The following is a 20,289-nucleotide window of genomic DNA, read 5'->3' as shown; positions in this document are numbered from 1 at the left end:
GCCTGGACAGCTACAATGCATGTAATGTGTATGGCACATAGAGCCCGGACAGCTACAATGCATGTAATGTGTATGGCACATAGAGCCTGGACAGCTACAATGCATGTAATGTGTATGGCACATAGAGCCTGGACAGCTACAATGCATGTAATGTGTATGGCACATAGAGCCTGGACAGCTACAATGCATGTAATGTGTATGGCACATAGAGCCTGGACAGCTACAATGTATGTAATGTGTATGGCACATAGAGCCTGGACAGCTACAATGCATGTAATGTGTATGGCACATAGAGCCTGGACAGCTACAATGTATGTAATGTGTATGGTACATAGAGCCTGGACAGCTACAATGCATGTAATGTGTATGGCACATAGAGCCTGGACAGCTACAATGCATGTAATGTGTATGGCACATAGAGCCTGGACAGCTACAATGTATGTAATGTGTATGGTACATTAAAGGGAATCTACCACCACGAATCTACCTATAAAGGTAGATCGGGTGGTAGGTGGATGTAAGGGACGTGAGGAGAGCTCTTTTCAGAGCTAATCCTCACGTCCCCGCTAACTTTTGGGAAACTTTATTAACCTAATATGTAAATTTAGTTATGCGGCTACTCCACGCCCCGGTAGCTACATTACTCCTCCTACCCTGTTCTGTGGGATACGATGTTGGATACGTCTGTACATTGGAAGGACGGGTCGGAATCCACCCGATGTCTCCTTATAATACAAGGCAAAAACCAATGTGAACCGTAACCTGGGAACCTGACCTGTCATCCCTTCTGACACGTACGTCTATAACAGACCCTACTCCCTACTTATATGTTACTCAGACATCATCTCATGTTCATGGACCATCCAAACTCTCCCCACATGCTACATATTCAGAAGATAAGAATCAAAGGGTTAACCTTCAGTTTCTTACAATCAGAGAACATGAACCGCTGCGCTGAGGAAGGGTCGCGAAGGGAAACGTTGTATCCAATATAGAAATATCCTAGAGCTTCGTGCTGTTCCTGTATCATTGTGTTACATCTGTACATGGACCTCAGTAATGTCCCTTCTGCTGGGGATCAGGAAATCATGAATATCACAGACAAAGCCTTGGTTTGGTTGGTCTTCAATTCGCTGGACTAAAAATTAGATTAGAAAACTTTACAAGTGAACCTACGACTCTTATATGTAACGTACAAATACAGCAACAATCAGAGCACAAAACTAAAGGTTTTACTTTCCATGATATTTAGAACTTAAGGAATAAAATAGAAGCCCCCCCCCCCCCCCCCCACAGGAAGGTTGTGCCTATAGAACTTATAAGGTCCCTTTGCGATGTTATTCTGGATCTGTAGACTCCATATCTCTGGGATAATGTATTCAGGTTGGACTAAACATTATTTGCGTTTTCTGTCAAATTCTACCAGAAAGGTTCTGCGTGTCGTGTGTGAGAGAAGCTTCAGGCTGTGAATATTTAGTAACGCGGGGATTCTTGGCCTGATGGATTCACTGGTTTATGAAATACATTAGTGTCATACGTGCAATCAGGTCAATAACATATAAAATATACAAAAATATAAAGATATAAAACAAGAGTTAATAACATAAAATGTAATTCCCTTTTTTTATTTTTTACTGATCCCTACCTTGTGTTAACCCTTTCCGAGCTTCCCTGTATAAGATTTAAGTGCCACAATTAAAAACACTGACAAATGAATTGAAGGTCCAGAATCAGTGCAGGAGTCCGAGAGTTTTATACGAGAAGAATCCAGTGTCGGTCTATATATTTATGAGAAGTGCGATATATACTGGAAGCCTCCGGCGATCTGCAAGGGATCAGCGCTGGAGAGTAAGAGATTATCTTCTGAACCCGCACCTGGAAGAGACTTTCTAAGGTTTCATTTTCCTGTTGGTAAAGAAGAAACAATTGGTAAGAAATAATCTGTATATATATATATATATATATATATATATATACACACACTATATATACTACAATTAGAGATGAGCGAGCACTAAAATGCTCGGGTACTCGTTATTCGAGACAAACTTTTCCCGATGCTCGAGTGCTCGTCTCGAATAACGAGCCCCATTGAAGTCAATGGGAGACTCGAGCATTTTTCAAGGGGACCAAGGCTCTGCACAGGGAAGCTTGGCCAAACACCTGGGAACCTCAGAAAAGGATGGAAACACCACGGAAATGGACAGGAAACAGCAGGGGCAGCATGCATGGATGCCTCTGAGGCTGCTTAATCGCACCATTATGCCAAAATTATGGGCAACAGCATGGCCATGACAGAGTGACCGAATGAGGCTAGATAGCATCTAAAACATCCAATAATTGACCCTAACACTATAGGGGACGGCATGCAGAGGCAGCGGCAGGCTAGAGAGTGTCATGGCGACATACCCTAAATGGACTCAGGTTTCACCAAAGTAGTTGAGCAAGAAGCGCTGAAATGATTTCCTATGTGAACAAAAGGTTGACGGTATATTTAGTCGATAACACAGCATGGTGGCGACATAGTGACCAAGTTCCATAACGTATCTGGTGAAACACCCGAAAAATGAGCCTGACACAGCTCTTTTGATAAGGGGACGACATGTGGAGGCAGCCATGGAGACGACTTCCATGATTAAGAGCGACAGTATGGGGCATTCATATTGCGCTGCATGGAGACATTGGTGGACGCTGTGGAGGATCGTGGAGGCAAAATGGACAGGAAACAGCAGGGGCAGCATGCATGGATGCCTCTGAGGCTGCCTAATCTTGGGATGGAGCTGGCGGTCCGCTGCCAGGCGAGCTTTCGCCTGTCCAAGCCCCTGTCTCTCGGCTCCTCCCCACCCAAAATGGGCCTGGGGGCCAGAAGTGTTTACTTTGAAAAAAAATATAATTTTCAAAGCAGACGGGGGCTACAAACAGCACTTCTAAGAACCTTTTGGATAAGATCAAGTGTAGTACTGTTCTTATAAGTTTTGGTTATGGCGGGTGAGGGGAATGTAAACAGATGCACAAGAAGCGCTGAAATAATATCGGTAAATGATAAAAGTTTGCCAGTATGTTTTGTGGATAACACAGCAGGGTGGCGACAAAGTTAACTTTGGAGACAACGTGTGGAGGCAGCTATAAAGACGACGTGTGGAGGCTGCTATGGAGACAATTAAATTTGGATAGTGCCTGTATGTGGCAGTCCAAAAAAGTTTTCAAACCAGAGGAGCAGGTAGGTGGTCCTCCAGAAAAATTAAATAGATTGAGTGCCTGTATGTGGCACTCCCAAAAATTGTTTAAACCAGAGGACCTGGTAGTTGGCTCTCCAGAAAAATTAAATAAATAGAGTACTATAGCTAGAGCCAGTGGGCCCTGTCAAAAAATAGCCAGTTTCCTCTGCTTTAGTGTACAAAGAGGAGGAGAAGGAGGACAATGAGGAGGAGGAGTGCATACATTATTCAGGTTGAGCTTCTTTCACCTGGTGGAGATTGGAAATTATGAGAAATCCAGGCTTTATTCATCTTGATAAGCTGTCAGTCGACAGGCGTGTACGCTTATCGGTGATGATGCCACCAGCTGCACTGAAAACCCGTTCGGACAATACGCTAGCGGCAGGGCAGGCAAGAACCTCCAAGGCGTACAGCGCCAGTTCGTGCCACATGTCCAGCTTTGAAACCCAGTAGTTGTAGGGAGCTGTGTGATCATTTAGGACGATGGTATGGTCAGCTACGTACTCCCTCACCATCTTTCTGTAAAGATCAGCCCTACTCTGCCGAGACTGGGGACAGGTGACAGTGTCTTGCTGGGGTGACATAAAACTGGCAAAGGCCTTGTAAAGCGTACCCCTGCCAGTGCTGGACAAGCTGCCTGGTTGCCTACTCTCCCTCGCTACTTGTCCCGCAGAAGTACGCACTCTGCCGCTAGCGCTGTCAGAAGGGAAATACTGTTTCAGCTTGTGCACCAGGGCCTGCTGGTATTCATGCATTCTCACACTCCTTTCCTCTCCAGGGATGAGAGTGGAAAGATTTTGCTTGTACCGTGGGTCCAGGAGAGTGAATACCCAGTAATTGGTGCTTGAATAAATTCTTTGAACGCGAGGGTCACGGGATAGGCAGCCTAGCATGAAATCTGCCATATGCGCCAGAGTCCCAACGTGCAAGAATTCACTCCCCTCACTGGCCTGACTGTCCATTTCCTCCAACTCCAACTCCTCTTCTTCTGCCCATACACGCTGAACAGTGAAGGACTGAACAATGGTCCCCTCTTCTGTCTCGCCAACATTCTCCTCCTCTTCCTCCTCATCCTCCTCCACCTCCTCCGATATGTGCTGAGAAACAGACCTAAGGGTGCTTTGGCTATCAACAAGGGAATCTTCTTCCCCCGTCTCTTGTGACGAGCGCAAAGCTTCCGACTTCATGCTGATCAGAGAGTTTTTCAACAGGCAAAGCAGCGGGATGGTGAGGCTGATGATGGCGGCATCGCCACTGACCATCTGTGTTGACTCCTCAAAGTTACTCAGCACCTGACAGATATCAGACATCCACGTCCACTCCTCATTGTAGACTTGAGGAAGCTGACTGACCTGACTACCAGTTCTGGTGGAAGTTGACATCTGGCAGTCTACAATCGCTCTGCGCTGCTGGTAAACTCTGGATAACATGGTTAATGTTGAATTCCACTTCGTGGGCACGTCGCACAACAGTCGGTGAGCAGGCAGTTGGAGGCGGCGCTGCGCTGCCCTGAGAGTGGCAGCATCTGTGTTGGACTTCCTGAAATGCGCACAGATGCGGCGCACCTTTATGAGCAAATCAGACACATTGGGGTATGTCTTGAGGAACCGCTGAACTATGAGATTTAACACATGGGCCAGGCATGGCACATGTGTCAGTCTGCCGAGTTGCAGAGCCGCCACAAGGTTACGGCCGTTGTCACACACAACCATGCCTGGCTTCAGATTCAGCGGTGCCAGCCACAGATCAGTCTGGGCCGCGATGCCCTGTAATAGCTCTTGGGCGGTGTGTGACGGCACTGCTGCTGTGCCTAGAGCTACCGACTGATGGCGCCATGCCCACGGATGGTAATTCACAGGAGGAGGTGGAGGAGGGGTGGGAGGAGGCATAGTAGGCCTGAGAGATGTGGACATAGGTAGGCCCCGCAATCCTCGGCGTCGGCAGTATATGACCAGCCCCAGGGTCAGACTCGGTCCCAGCCTCCACCAAGTTAACCCGATGTGCGTCAGCAATATATAGTGGCCCTGCCCGGCAGCACTCGTCCATGTGTCCGTGGTCAGGTGGACATTGTCAGAAACGGCATTGGTCAGGGCACGGATGAGGTTGTCTGACACGTGCTGGTGCAGGGCTGGGAAAAGTAGTGGCGACTGGGGACTGAATACCGAGGGGCAGCCACCGCCATGAGGTTGCGAAAGGCCTCGGTCTCTACCAGCCTATAGGGCAGCATCTCCAGGCTAAGTAGTTTGGAGATGTGGACGTTGAGGGCTTGGGCGTGTGGGTGGGTTGCACTGTACTTCCTCATGCGCTCCAGCGTCTAGGTTATGGAGAGCTGAACGCTGCGCATGGAGACATTGGTGGATGCTGTGGAGGATCGTGGAGGCAAAGGTGTGGTTTTCGCACGGGAGGTGTTTGTGCCAGGGTCCTGGGCAGGGGGCTGACTATCAGCTGACACAGGGGAAGGAGCAGTGGTGTGCCCGGCCGGAGGTGAACGGGCTTGGTGCCATTGAGTGGGGTGTTTAGCATTCATATGCCCACGCATACTGGTGGTAGTTAAGCTGGTAGTGGTGGAACCCCTGCTAATCCTGGTGTGGCACAGGTTGCACACCACAGTCCCTCGGTCATCCGGTGTTTCTTTAAAGAACCTCCAGACTTCCGAAAATCTAGCCCTCGCCACGGGAGCTTCACTACGTGAAACATTTGGTGCTGATGCACCAGCTCTGGCCCTGCCTATCAACCCAGCTTGGGTCTGTCACCTCATCATCCTCCGATCCCTCAGTCTGCTCCCCCCTCGGACTTCCTGCCCTGACAACAACTTCACCACTGTCTGACAATCGTGTCTCCTCATCGTCCGACACCTCTTTACACACTTCTTCCACTACGTGAATAATGTCATCATCACCCACAGACTGCGACCGGTGGAAAACCTGGGCATCGGAAAATAGCTCAGCAGCAACCGGACAAGTGGTTTGTGACTCTGGGAAGGGTCCAGAAAACAGTTCCTCAGAGTATGCCGGTTCAAATGCCAAATTTTCCTGGGAGGGGGCAGACTGGGGGGAAGGTGGCTGAGGTGGAGGAGTGCTGATTTCGGTGACATTGGTGGACTGTGTGGAAGACTGACTGGTGGACAAATGGCTAGAAGCATCGTCCTCAATGCACGACATCACCTGTTCGCACTGTTCTGGCCTCAACAGTGCTCTACCACGAGTCCCAGTAACTTGAGACATGAACCTAGGGAGTGTAGCTCTGCGGTGTTCCCCTGCTCCCTCATCAGCAGATGGTGTCTCACCCCGCCCAGGACCACGGCCTCTGACCCCTGCAGTAGTTGGACGCCCACGTCCATGCCCTCGTCCTCTACCCCTAGCCCTCGGGTTAAACATTTTCAAAATTAAAGTGTAAACTGTAAATTTTATTTGTGTTTTTTTTAACAAAACGATGCTATCCTATTGCTATGGCTAGTTTCTAACCTACACTGACAGCACACAACTGGATTTCGTGCTGTGCCTGATGACTTTTAGTTTTGAAAAAAAAAAAAAAGAAAAGAAAAAGCAGACTGTGCCTAATTCAATCAAACCCCTAATAAATTGTGCCACTTAGGTGTTTGAGATGGATATGTGTGTCACTAAGAGCTAAACAGAACGTTCGGAAGACTCCCAGCAAATTACTCACAATATGGTACTAGCTGCACTACTAGTGCCAGCATGGCCAGCCACAAGCAAAACAACCAAAAATAAAATATATAACGCTATTGTAACCCTAAGAAGGCCTGTTGGGTTCTCATATGGCTAGTTTCTAGCCTACACTGACAGCACACAACTGGATTTTGTGCTGTGCCTGATGATTTTGAGTTCGTCACAATATGGTACTAGCTGCACTACTAGTGCCAGCAAGGCCAGCCACAAGTAAAGAAAAAAAAATTCTAGCCCTAAGAAGGGCTGTTGGGTTCTTGTAGACTCACTCCTGCCTAACAGTAAGCTAATATAACACCCTAACGCTATCCCTGCAGCAGCAGCTCTCTCCCTAAAGGCATCCAGACAGAGACAACCGTATAAACTATGAGAATGATGCGAGCAGCGCGGGCAGGGGCTAGTCTATTCCAGGGTCACCTGATCAGGCCAGCCAACCACTGCTATCGACGTGTAAGGGTACCACGTCATGCTGGGTGGAGTGCAGAGTCTCCTGCATCCCACCATATACTACACTACTATGTCCCACCATATACTACACTACTATGTCCCACCATATACTACACTACTATGTCCCACCATATACTACACTACTATGTCCCACCATATACTACACTACTATGTCCCACCATATACTACACTACTATGTCCCACCATATACTACAGACATTGGGCCACATTTATCACTTTTGTGCGCCTAAGTGTAGAAGTTGCGCCTAAATTCTGGCGCACTGTTTTGCCAGAAATATCACAAGCTACAACCATCTGTGATAAGTATATTTTCTGCCTCTTATTAATCACTTTACTTTAAAACAGTTTAGGCGCAATATTAGATTCAGCATACCTCCCAACATTTGGGAAAAGGAAAGAGGGACAAAATGGCGGCACGCGTAGCGTGCCGCGGCGATCCCCCTAAGCCACACCCCCAATCACTCCCTGGCCACGCCCCAAATTTTAGACATATTAAAAATAATAAAAATCATAATTTAAAAAAAAAAAAAAAAATTATCCTCATTGGGATTTGAACCCAGAACCTGCAGTGTCCATGTACAATAATAACACAGCGCCTCAACCAATTGAGCTATAACCTCAGTGATTAACAAGTGGAGAATTTTGGTAACTAAGAACTATAAACTGCCTTGGTATATAGGGAGGGATCTTCTCAGATTATTGTAATTATTGAGACTATTATTATTATTATTATTGAGATGATTATTATTATTTTTACCATTATTAATAATCATCTCCATAATAATAAAATTTATAATAATAATAATAATAATAATAATAGTCTCAATAATTACAATAATAATCTCTGAGAAGATCCCTCCCTATATATCAGTGCATTAGTCTGTATCACAATGTAACACTGGCTGATAACATGTCTTACTTACCAGAAATCCCCAGCTCTGTATCACTGGGCTTATAGCTCAGTTAGTTAAGCTCCTGTCTATGGTGCAGAGGGTCCCAGGTTCGAATCTCAGCCTGGGCAAAACTTTATTTAATTTAATTATATAAAGAGCTTGTGTCTGGGGAAGACCTGGAGACCATATATGGACAGATAGAGATCTGAGCTGATGACGTGGTCCCTGCTCTCTCCACTAAGCCGACACTTCTCTGAAAAGGATTCCCTCCCGATGTCTGCTCTGGGGAACCCTAGGAGATGCAGTCACCATATATGGACAGATCTGAAGCTGATGACGTGGTCCCTGCTCTGCGCTAAGCCCGACACTTCTCTGAAAAGGATTCCCTCCCGATGTCTGTAGAAGCCATTCTGTACTGTGAGTTCAGACTTTCAAAGTATTTACTATGCAGACACAGCAGCGGGACACAGCGGGACCTGGGGGGAGAATCCGTGACAATATCATAGCTGCCCGTGACGCGGGGCAGGGGTACGAAAAACGGGAAAGTCCCGTCAAAATCGGGACGGTTGGGAGCTATGGATTCAGGCACTTACATGTCATCCTGCTACAAGCTCCTCTCTGCTTCTCCCACATCCCAGAATGAAGATAACACTCACAGCAGCACCCAGGTGTGTGACACCCTGCACCCAGTGACCTCCTCAGCAGCACCCAGGTGTGTGACACCCAGCACCCAGTGACCTCCTCAGCAGCACCCAGGTGTGTGACACCCTGCACCCAGTGACCTCCTCAGCAGCACCCAGGTGTGTGACACCCTGCACCCAGTGACCTCCTCAGCAGGGGCTTCTCCTGGAGGGGATCACCCAGTGATGGTCTCCTGCTGCACCCCTGTAATTCTGCACAGTATCCCCCTCAGATACACTGGTGATACTGTGCAGAATTACATGGGGGACACTTGTCTGTAGTATCTGCAACATTCTGCAAACTTCTCTTGCTGTGAGCTCAGGGTTTTGCAGAATATTTTGTAAATAGAAGGTGATGAACTGTAAATAGAGTCTGCAGCTCCTGTCTGCAGTGTATCTAATGTATCTATTATATGTTCCAGTGTCTGGCTGAGCTCTGCTGCTAGAAATGAGCTCTTCTGCAAAGGGGCTCAGTGCTTTCTTCTCAGATAACGCCACCTTCGGGCTGGAGTGTTTTTGCGCACGTTTTTGTGCCTAAATGAAAACGTTGCAAGTGATGAATATCATTAGGTGCAGCAAAACATCTAGATTGGTAAGCTAGATGAGGGAAAGCTGGTTATTTTTGCTGCGCGGCTAGTTTGGCGTTTAATCGCAAAAATGGCGCAAAAACTGTGCGCCTTAATGAAAAGGCGCAAAAACAACAGAAAAAACGAGTGATACATGTGGCCCATTGTCTTTACTACCTGTGTAAGAAGGCTAATGGATGATTAGAGAAACCTTGCTCAGGTACGCTAGCACAGCTGAAAACAGTTTGGCTGTTGAGAGAAGCTATAAAACTGACCTTCATTTGAGCTGGTTGAGAATCTGAAGCATCACATTTATTTGCTCTATGAAACTCTCATAATTGCCAGAAAAAAAAAGATCTTTCATGTGAAATTCAACAGTCTATAATAATCTAATAATAATAATCTTTATATAACTCCATCAAATTCCGTATCGGAATATTACAGAGTACAAACAGTCATATGGAACAATAGGAGTGAAGGTCCCGATCACAAGAGCTTACAGTCTATGAGGATGAAGAGGTAAACAGCTTGTATAATGGTCCAGTATAAAATAATTTAATAAATACAAATTATGCAGCTTGAACCGTTGATAATCTTAAATACAAGGACCAAGCTAGATAAAATTTTCTCATCACACATTGTACTTCAAATCAATACAAAAATTTAGATGCTATCTTTTGTTCTTATTATGAAAAAAATGGAAATTAGGCAAAAATTTCCAAAGTATTCATTTTCAAAGTTCTACATTTTTAGCTTTTCAGGCGATAACCATAAAAAAGGTATATGAATGGGGTAACTTATTTTGCAGAATATAGAACTTACCGTATAAACCATAAGCAACATTTTTCAGTACAAAAAATGTGATGAAAACTAAAACTCGGCTTATACTCAAGTCAAGAAAAAAAATAAAGTCAGACCTCACCTTTTTGGTGTCCCCTGCAGGTCTTCTCTTTGTCTGTCGACCAGGGGGGGGGGGAGCTGGCTATATACTAGGGACTTGTTGGTTGAGGAAATGGCCTGGCTATATACTGGGGGGCATAGGCTGACTATATACTGGGGGGCATAGGTTGGCTATATACTGGGGGGCATGGGCTGGCTATATACTGGGGGGCATGGGCTGGCTATATACTGGGGGGCATGGGCTGGCTATATACTGGGGGGCATGGGCTGGCTATATACTGGGTGGCATAGGCTGACTATATACTGGGGGGCATAGGTTGGCTATATACTGGGGGGAATAGGTTGGCTATATACTGGGGGGAATAGGTTGGCTATATACTGGGGGGAATAGGTTGGCTATATACTGGGGGGAATAGGTTGGCTATATACTGGGGGGAATAGGTTGGCTATATACTGGGGGGAATAGGTTGGCTATATACTGGGGGCATGGGGTGGCTATATACTGGGGGGCATAGGCTGGCTATATACTGGGGTGCATAGGCTGGCTATATACTGGGGTGCATAGGCTGGCTATATACTGGGGTGCATAGGCTGGCTATATACTGGGGGCATAGGCTGGCTATATACTGGGGGGCATAGGCTGGCTATATACTGGGGGGCATAGGCTGGCTATATACTGGGGGGCATAGGCTGGCTATATACTGGGGGGCATAGGCTGGCTATATACTGGGGGGCATAGGCTGGCTATATACTGGGGGCATAGGCTGGCTATATACTGGGGGGCATAGGCTGGCTATATACTGGGGGGCATAGGCTGGCTATATACTGGGGGGCATAGGCTGGCTATATACTGGGGGGCATAGGCTGGCTATATACTGGGGGGCATAGGCTGGCTATATACTGGGGGGCATAGGTTGGCTATATACTGGGGGGCATGGGGTGGCTATATACTGGGGGGCATGGGGTGGCTATATACTGGGGGCATGGGGTGGCTATATACTGGGGGGCATAGGCTGACTATATACTGGGGTGCATAGGCTGGCTATATACTGGGGGGCATAGGCTGGCTATATATTGGGGGGCATAGGCTGACTATATACTGGGGGGCATAGGTTGGCTTTATACTGGGGGGCATAGGCTGGCTATATACTGGGGGGCATAGGCTGGCTATATACTGGGGGGCATAGGCTGGCTATATACTGGGGGGAATAGGTTGGCTATATACTGGGGGGAATAGGTTGGCTATATACTGGGGGGCATAGGTTGGCTATATACTGGGGGCATGGGGTGGCTATATACTGGGGGGCATAGGCTGACTATATACTGGGGGGCATAGGTTGGCTATATACTGGGGGCATGGGGTGGCTATATACGGGGGGCATGGGGTGGCTATATACTGGGGGGCATGGGGTGGCTATATACTGGGGTGCATAGGCTGGCTATATACTGGGGTGCATAGGCCACCCTTGTACTTGAGTCAATGGGTTTTCACTGTTTTTTTGGTAAGATTAAGTACTTTGGCTTATATACAGGTCGGCTTATACTTGAATATATATGGGATGTTGTGAGAAATTGGCTTGTTCTTGCATCACCATGTATAATGGGCATTTTATTGTTTACAGAGCTATTTTACATTGGACAATGATATTTTTTGTCTGTGCTTTTGAGGTCCTTTTTCATTGCGTTTGTCAAGGTGGCTCCGTTTTGTGGTCTACATTTTAAAATGCATGCGATTACATGTACAAATATACAAGATATCCAAACAAGAACCAAAAAAGCCCCTGTTCCCTGCCATATTATTAAAAGGTATTTCTAATCCAGGAGCTTCACTGTACAATTTGGAAACTATTCATTTATATTTATAAATCACATGACATCCTGTGCTCCACATTTACACAAACATCACAAAACCTGGAGGTAAAGTATCCGAGTCCTTCCCCAGCGCCCGTCATCTGTAAGGATTCTCTATATATATGTGTGTATACAGCCTGCTCCGGCCGTGTTCTCTTACCCTCAAGTTGTGACAACCAATCTGCGATATGTATCTGGATGCTGTGAAATACGGGGAGAGGAGAAGAACAGGAAAAAGAGGGACGACGGGAATTGTAGCTTCACAGAAACTTACACAACAGAAATACAAAGGCAAAGCAACAATGCAATAATGTAGATTTTTGCTCACATCCCATCAGGTTTTTTTTGCTCGCCCCATCACAAATCACAATGTGAACTCTTGTCCCGATTCTGGCAAAATGTTGCAATTGAGTCATTCCTAATTCTTCACGTATTTGATGCTGGTTTATAGAAATGACTGGGATTACACAGCTGTACAGAGGGGCCGCTGCTATAACTCCGCATGTGGCGTCCAGATGGGACTTTGTCAAATTAAGAAGTTTAACTTCTTCCCATAACTAAATTTATATATAAAATCAGGGAACGGCTGAAAATTTAAATAAAGGATGAAAGAGATAAAGAGATAAAAATGAGAACTTAATGACGATGAATAAGCCCCACACGAAATATTCTCGGCTTCTCAGTTTAGTTCAGTGTCAAAATTAAATATCTAAAAATGTGCAATTTGTCCTTAAGTAAGGAGAGAGTTTGTTTTCTTTGTAATTACCTAAGAAAATAGAGAAATTGTATCCACAGATGGAGGTTTAAACAAAGAAGTGGAAGTTTAGCCAAACGTTTTCTATCTATAGTGAGATTTCCATTTATTGAGCTCCTTTCTGTGGTCAAATGACACTTTGGGGGACATTAATCATAGTCTCTTAGACTGTTTTGAGCGTCTTTTAGAGCAAAAATCTCGCTAAGAAGGCGCATTTATGCCATTTTCTGGCGCACGGCAGAGTTCGGCACTTAGTGGTTCTGAGTCCCTGCGCCTTATCTGACATAGTGAGTGCGTCCTATACAGATGTTTGCACGGGATCTATCACAAAAGTGCGCCTAAAAAGGCACAAAATAGGCGCAGAAAATGCACCTCCTCTCAGCAGCTGCACTTCCAAAAAACTTCCCTTTTCATTACTAAAAACATACATTTTAGGTTCCCAAATGAAGAATTCCCTCTATGCGACACGGAAAATAATAATAATAATAATAATCTTTATTTATATAGCGCCATCATATTCTGTAGCGCTTTACAAATCATAGGAAACAAATACAAATGTAATGTAACAGAGCACAACATTTGTATGGAACAACAGGAGTGAGGTCCCTGCTCGCCAGAGCTTACGGTTTATGAAGATGATGGGGTAACACGAGGTAAAAGAATATTTAATGGTCAAGCCATTCTTCTTAGGGAATAGAAAAAAATATAATAAATGGAATTGCTGTCGCTTGAACCACTCAGCCGTCATCTTATATACCAGGTCCAGGGTGAATGGGACTGTAGAGAAGTCTGGTGCCTGTTGGTTGCTGGATAACAGATGGGAGGACGACACAGGACGGGTTAGTAGAAGAGTTAAAACTTCATGCAGTTAATGAGTGTTATAGGCTTGCCTAAAGAAATGGGTTTTAAGAGCACGTTTGAAACTTTGGAGGTTAGGTATTAGTCTGATAGTCCGGGGCAGAGCATTCCATAGAATTGGTGCAGCTCTAGAGAAGTCTTGGAGACACGAGTGGGAGGTCCGCACTAGGGTAGAGGTTAATCTAAGATCACTGGCGGATCTAAGAGCACGGGTTGGGCGATAGACTGAGATAAGAGAGGAGAGGTAGGGGGGTGCAGCATTATACAGAGCTTTATGGATGAGGGTTATTATTTTAAACTGTATTCGAAAGGAGACTGGCAGCCAGTGCAGCGACTGGCATGAACTGGAGGCATCCGTGTAGCGTTTAGTCTGAAAGACGAGCCTGGCTGCTGCATTAAGAATCGATTGGAGAGGAGAGAGTTTGGTGAGTGGAAGACCGGTTAGTAGAGAGTTACAGTAGTCTAGTCGAGAGTGAATCAGAGCAACAGTTAGCATTTTACAGGTTTCAAATGTGAGAAACGGTCAGATTCTGGAGATGTTTCTGAGATGCATCCAGCAAGAGCAAGCAAGAGAGATTGAATGTGTGGCTCAAAGGAGAGGTCGGAGTCCAACACAACCCCAAGACAGCGGGCCTTCTGCTTTGGGGTTATGGTGACCCCACAGACTGATATGGAGAGGTTAGGATAGGCTCTGTTAGTGGATGGTGGAAAGACAAGAAGTTCGGTCTTAGAAAGATTAAGTTTCAAGAAGAGACAGCAGAGAGACAGTCACTAGTGTCTGGATTAAGGCAGGGGTGATGTTAAGTGCTGAGGTATATAGCTGGGGGACAGCAGCATAAAGATGATATTGGAAACCCAATCTGCTGATGGTTTGTCCAATGGGGGCAGTATAGTGGGAGAAGAGAAGAGAAGAGGACCTAGGACTGATCCCTGAGGAACCCCGACACTGAGAGGAGAGGAGAAGAGAAAGATCCAGAGAAGGAGACACTGAAAGTGCAGTCAGAGAGATAGGAAGAAAACCAAGAGAGTGCAGTGTCCTTTAGGCCAATGGAGTGAAGCCCCTGAGGAGGAGCTGGTGGTCCACAGTATCACAGGAAAATACTTCGGAGCAGTTTTATAATGTAACATTTCTCCAGTAAGGACTTCATCATTGTCTATAGGATCATCTCTGGGAGTGATTATTGTCTTATTGTACAGATCTGAGAATATTATCAGTCTCCATTTACTGTAGATTATAATAACAAAGGAAAAGACTCATTTCAGCAAGAATTTTTTTTTTTCCATCTCTGTCACTTTTAGTCCCTGCAGTTACATCACAATGATAGTTTTTTTGGGCAGAGATGAAGCCCTGAACGTTCTGTCACATTTTCTCAGTCTCCTTTCATTATTGCTCACAAATGAGATCTAATAATTGCACAAATTTAGGCGCAAATGAATCGGACCTGAGACAATTCCAAACCGCATTTACTAAGGCAGAACCAGATCCATCATAGATCAGGAGCCAAAAAGAAGAGCAAACCAGGCGCAAAAATAGGCGAAACCTGAGACCCCCTATGATTAATGTCCCCCTAAGTCTTGTATCAACACGTAAATCAGACCAAACAACAAGATTCTTAAGCACATTAAATCTTTGTATACTTTCCTATGACTAAGTAATAGATGTAACTGCACAGATAATAGATATACCTGCACAGATAATAGATATAGATGCACAGATAATAGATATAGATGCACAGATAATAGATATACCTGCACAGATAATAGATATACCTGCACAGATAATAGATATAGATGCACAGATAATAGATATACCTGCACAGATAATAGATATAGATGCACAGATAATAGATATACCTGCACAGATAATAGATATACCTGCACAGATAATAGATATAGATGCACAGATAATAGATATAGATGCACAGATAATAGATATACCTGCACAGATAATAGATATAGATGCACAGATAATAGATATACCTGCACAGATAATAGATATAGATGCACAGATAATAGATATACCTGCACAGATAATAGATATACCTGCACAGATAATAGATATAGATGTACAGATAATAGATATAGATGTACAGATAATAGATATACCTGCACAGATAATAGATATACCTGCACAGATAATAGATATACCTGCACAGATAATAGATATACCTGCACAGATAATAGATATAGATGCACAGATAATAGATATACCTGCACAGATAATAGATATAGATGCACAGATAATAGATATAGATGTACAGATAATAGATATACCTGCACAGATAATAGATATACCTGCACAGATAATAGATATACCTGCACAGATAATAGATATACCTGCACAGATAATAGATATAGATGCACAGATAATAGATATACCTGCACAGATAATAGATATACCTGCACAGATAATAGATATACCTGTATAGATAATAGATATACCTGTATAGATAATAGATATACCTGCACAGATAATAGATATAGATGCACAGATAATAGATATACCTGTATAGATAATAGATATACCTGTATAGATAATAGATATACCTGCACAGATAATAGATATACCTGTATAGATAATAGATATACCTGCACAGATAATAGATATACCTGCACAGATAATAGATATAGATGCACAGATAATAGATATACCTGCACAGATAATAGATATACCTGTATAGATAATAGATATACCTGCACAGATAATAGATATACCTGCACAGATAATAGATATATCTGCACAGATAATAGATATACCTGCACAGATAATAGATATACCTGCACAGATAATAGATATAGATGTACAGATAATAGATATAGATGCACAGATAATAGATATAGATGCACAGATAATAGGTATACCTGCACAGATAATAGATATAGATGCACAGATAATAGATATAGATGTACAGATAATAGATATAGATGCACAGATAATAGATATACCTGCACAGATAATAGATATAGATGTACAGATAATAGATATAGATGCACAGATAATAGATATACCTGCACAGATAATAGATATAGATGCACAGATAATAGATATACCTGCACAGATAATAGATATACCTGCACAGATAATAGATATACCTGTATAGATAATAGATATAGATGCACAGATAATAGATATACCTGCACAGATAATAGATATAGATGCACAGATAATAGATATACCTGCACAGATAATAGATATACATGCACAGATAATAGATATACATGCACAGATAATAGATATACCTGCACAGATAATAGATATAGATGCACAGATAATAGATATACCTGCACAGATAATAGATATACCTGTATAGATAATAGATATACCTGCACAGATAATAGATATACCTGCACAGATAATAGATATATCTGCACAGATAATAGATATACCTGCACAGATAATAGATATACCTGCACAGATAATAGATATAGATGCACAGATAATAGATATAGATGTACAGATAATAGATATAGATGCACAGATAATAGATATAGATGCACAGATAATAGATATAGATGCACAGATAATAGGTATACCTGCACAGATAATAGATATAGATGCACAGATAATAGATATAGATGTACAGATAATAGATATAGATGCACAGATAATAGATATACCTGCACAGATAATAGATATAGATGTACAGATAATAGATATAGATGCACAGATAATAGATATACCTGCACAGATAATAGATATAGATGTACAGATAATAGATATACCTGCACAGATAATAGATATACCTGCACAGATAATAGATATATCTGCACAGATAATAGATATACCTGCACAGATAATAGATATACCTGCACAGATAATAGATATAGATGTACAGATAATAGATATACCTGCACAGATAATAGATATAGATGTACAGATAATAGATATAGATGCACAGATAATAGATATACCTGCACAGATAATAGATATAGATGCACAGATAATAGATATACCTGCACAGATAATAGATATAGATGTACAGATAATAGATATACCTGCACAGATAATAGATATAGATGTACAGATAATAGATATAGATGCACAGATAATAGATATACCTGCACAGATAATAGATATACCTGCACAGATAATAGATATACCTGCACAGATAATAGATATAGATGCACAGATAATAGATATACCTGCACAGATAATAGATATAGATGTACAGATAATAGATATAGATGTACAGATAATAGATATAGATGTACAGATAATAGATATAGATGTACAGATAATAGATATACCTGCACAGATAATAGATATACCTGCACAGATAATAGATATACCTGCACAGATAATAGATATAGATGCACAGATAATAGATATAGATGCACAGATAATAGATATAGATGCACAGATAATAGATATACCTGCACAGATAATAGATATACCTGCACAGATAATAGATATACCTGCACAGATACTAGATCTAGATGCACAGATAATAGATATACCTGCACAGATAATAGATATAGATGTACAGATAATAGATATAGATGTACAGATAATAGATATAGATGCACAGATAATAGATATAGATGCACAGATAATAGATCTAGATGCACAGATAATAGATATACCTGCACAGATAATAGATATAGATGTACAGATAATAGATATAGATGTACAGATAATAGATATAGATGCACAGATAATAGATATAGATGCACAGATAATAGATATAGATGCACAGATAATAGATATACCTGCACAGATAATAGATATACCTGTATAGATAATAGATATACCTGTATAGATAATAGATATACCTGCACAGATAATAGATATACCTGCACAGATAATAGATATAGATGCACAGATAATAGATATACCTGCACAGATAATAGATATAGATGCACAGATAATAGATATACCTGCACAGATAATAGATATACCTGCACAGATAATAGATATACCTGCACAGATAATAGATATACCTGTACAGATAATAGATATACCTGCACAGATAATAGATATACCTGCACAGATAATAGATATACCTGCACAGATAATAGATATACCTGTACGGATAATAGATATAGATGCACAGATAATAGATATACCTGTATAGATAATAGATATACCTGTATAGATAATAGATATACCTGCACAGATAATAGATATACCTGCACAGATAATAGATATACCTGTATAGATAATAGATATACCTGCACAGATAATAGATATACCTGCACAGATAATAGATATACCTGCACAGATAATAGATATAGATGCACAGATAATAGATATACCTGCACAGATAATAGATATACCTGCACAGATAATAGATATACCTGCACAGATAATAGATATACCTGTACAGATAATAGATATACCTGCACAGATAATAGATATACCTGCACAGATAATAGATATACCTGTACAGATAATAGATATAGATGCACAGATAATAGATATAGATGCACAGATAATAGATATACCTGCACAGATAATAGATATAGATGCACAGATAATAGATATAGATGCATAGATAATAGATATAGATGCACAGATAATAGATATAGATGCTTAGATAATAGATATAGATGCACAGATAATAGATATAGATGCACAGATAATAGATATAGATGCACAGATAATAGGTATACCTGCACAGATAATAGATATAGATGCACAGATAATAGATATAGATGTACAGATAATAGATATAGATGCACAGATAATAGATATACCTGCACAGATAATAGATATAGATGTACAGATAATAGATATAGATGCACAGATAATAGATATACCTGCACAGATAATAGATATAGATGTACAGATAATAGATATAGATGCACAGATAATAGATATACCTGCACAGATAATAGATATAGATGCACAGATAATAGATATAGATGCACAGATAATAGATATAGATGCACAGATAATAGATATACCTGCACAGATAATAGATATACCTGCACAGATAATAGATATAGATGCACAGATAATAGATATAGATGTACAGATAATAGATATAGATGTACAGATAATAGATATAGATGCACAGATAATAGATATAGATGTACAGATAATAGATATAGATGCACAGATAATAGATATACCTGCACAGATAATAGATATAGATGCACAGATAATAGATATAGATGCATAGATAATAGATATAGATGCACAGATAATAGATATAGATGCACAGATAATAGATATACCTGCACAGATAATAGATATAGATGCACAGATAATAGATATAGATGCACAGATAATAGATATAGATGCACAGATAATAGATATAGATGCACAGATAATAGATATAGATGTACAGATAATAGATATAGATGCACAGATAATAGGTATACCTGCACAGATAATAGATATAGATGCACAGATAATAGATATAGATGTACAGATAATAGATATAGATGCACAGATAATAGATATACCTGC

General features: G+C 42.0%; 1 protein-coding gene across 1 annotated transcript in view; it reads right to left on the bottom strand.

The window, feature by feature from the left end:
- Positions 1-1,604: 1,604 nt before the first annotated feature.
- Positions 1,605-20,289, bottom strand: part of CXCL12 (C-X-C motif chemokine ligand 12) — a 56,398-nt gene continuing 37,713 nt past the window's right edge. The window contains exon 4 of the mRNA XM_072131016.1: positions 1,605-1,905. Within this exon, the coding sequence (XP_071987117.1) occupies positions 1,890-1,905 (16 nt within the window). The 3' untranslated portion in view covers positions 1,605-1,889. The remainder of the gene's footprint in view (positions 1,906-20,289) is intronic.

The sequence above is a fragment of the Engystomops pustulosus genome, chromosome 11 (genome assembly GCF_040894005.1).
Source record: "Engystomops pustulosus chromosome 11, aEngPut4.maternal, whole genome shotgun sequence".
NCBI lineage: Eukaryota > Metazoa > Chordata > Amphibia > Anura > Leptodactylidae > Engystomops > Engystomops pustulosus.
This window is presented reverse-complemented; position numbering and strand designations above follow the sequence as displayed.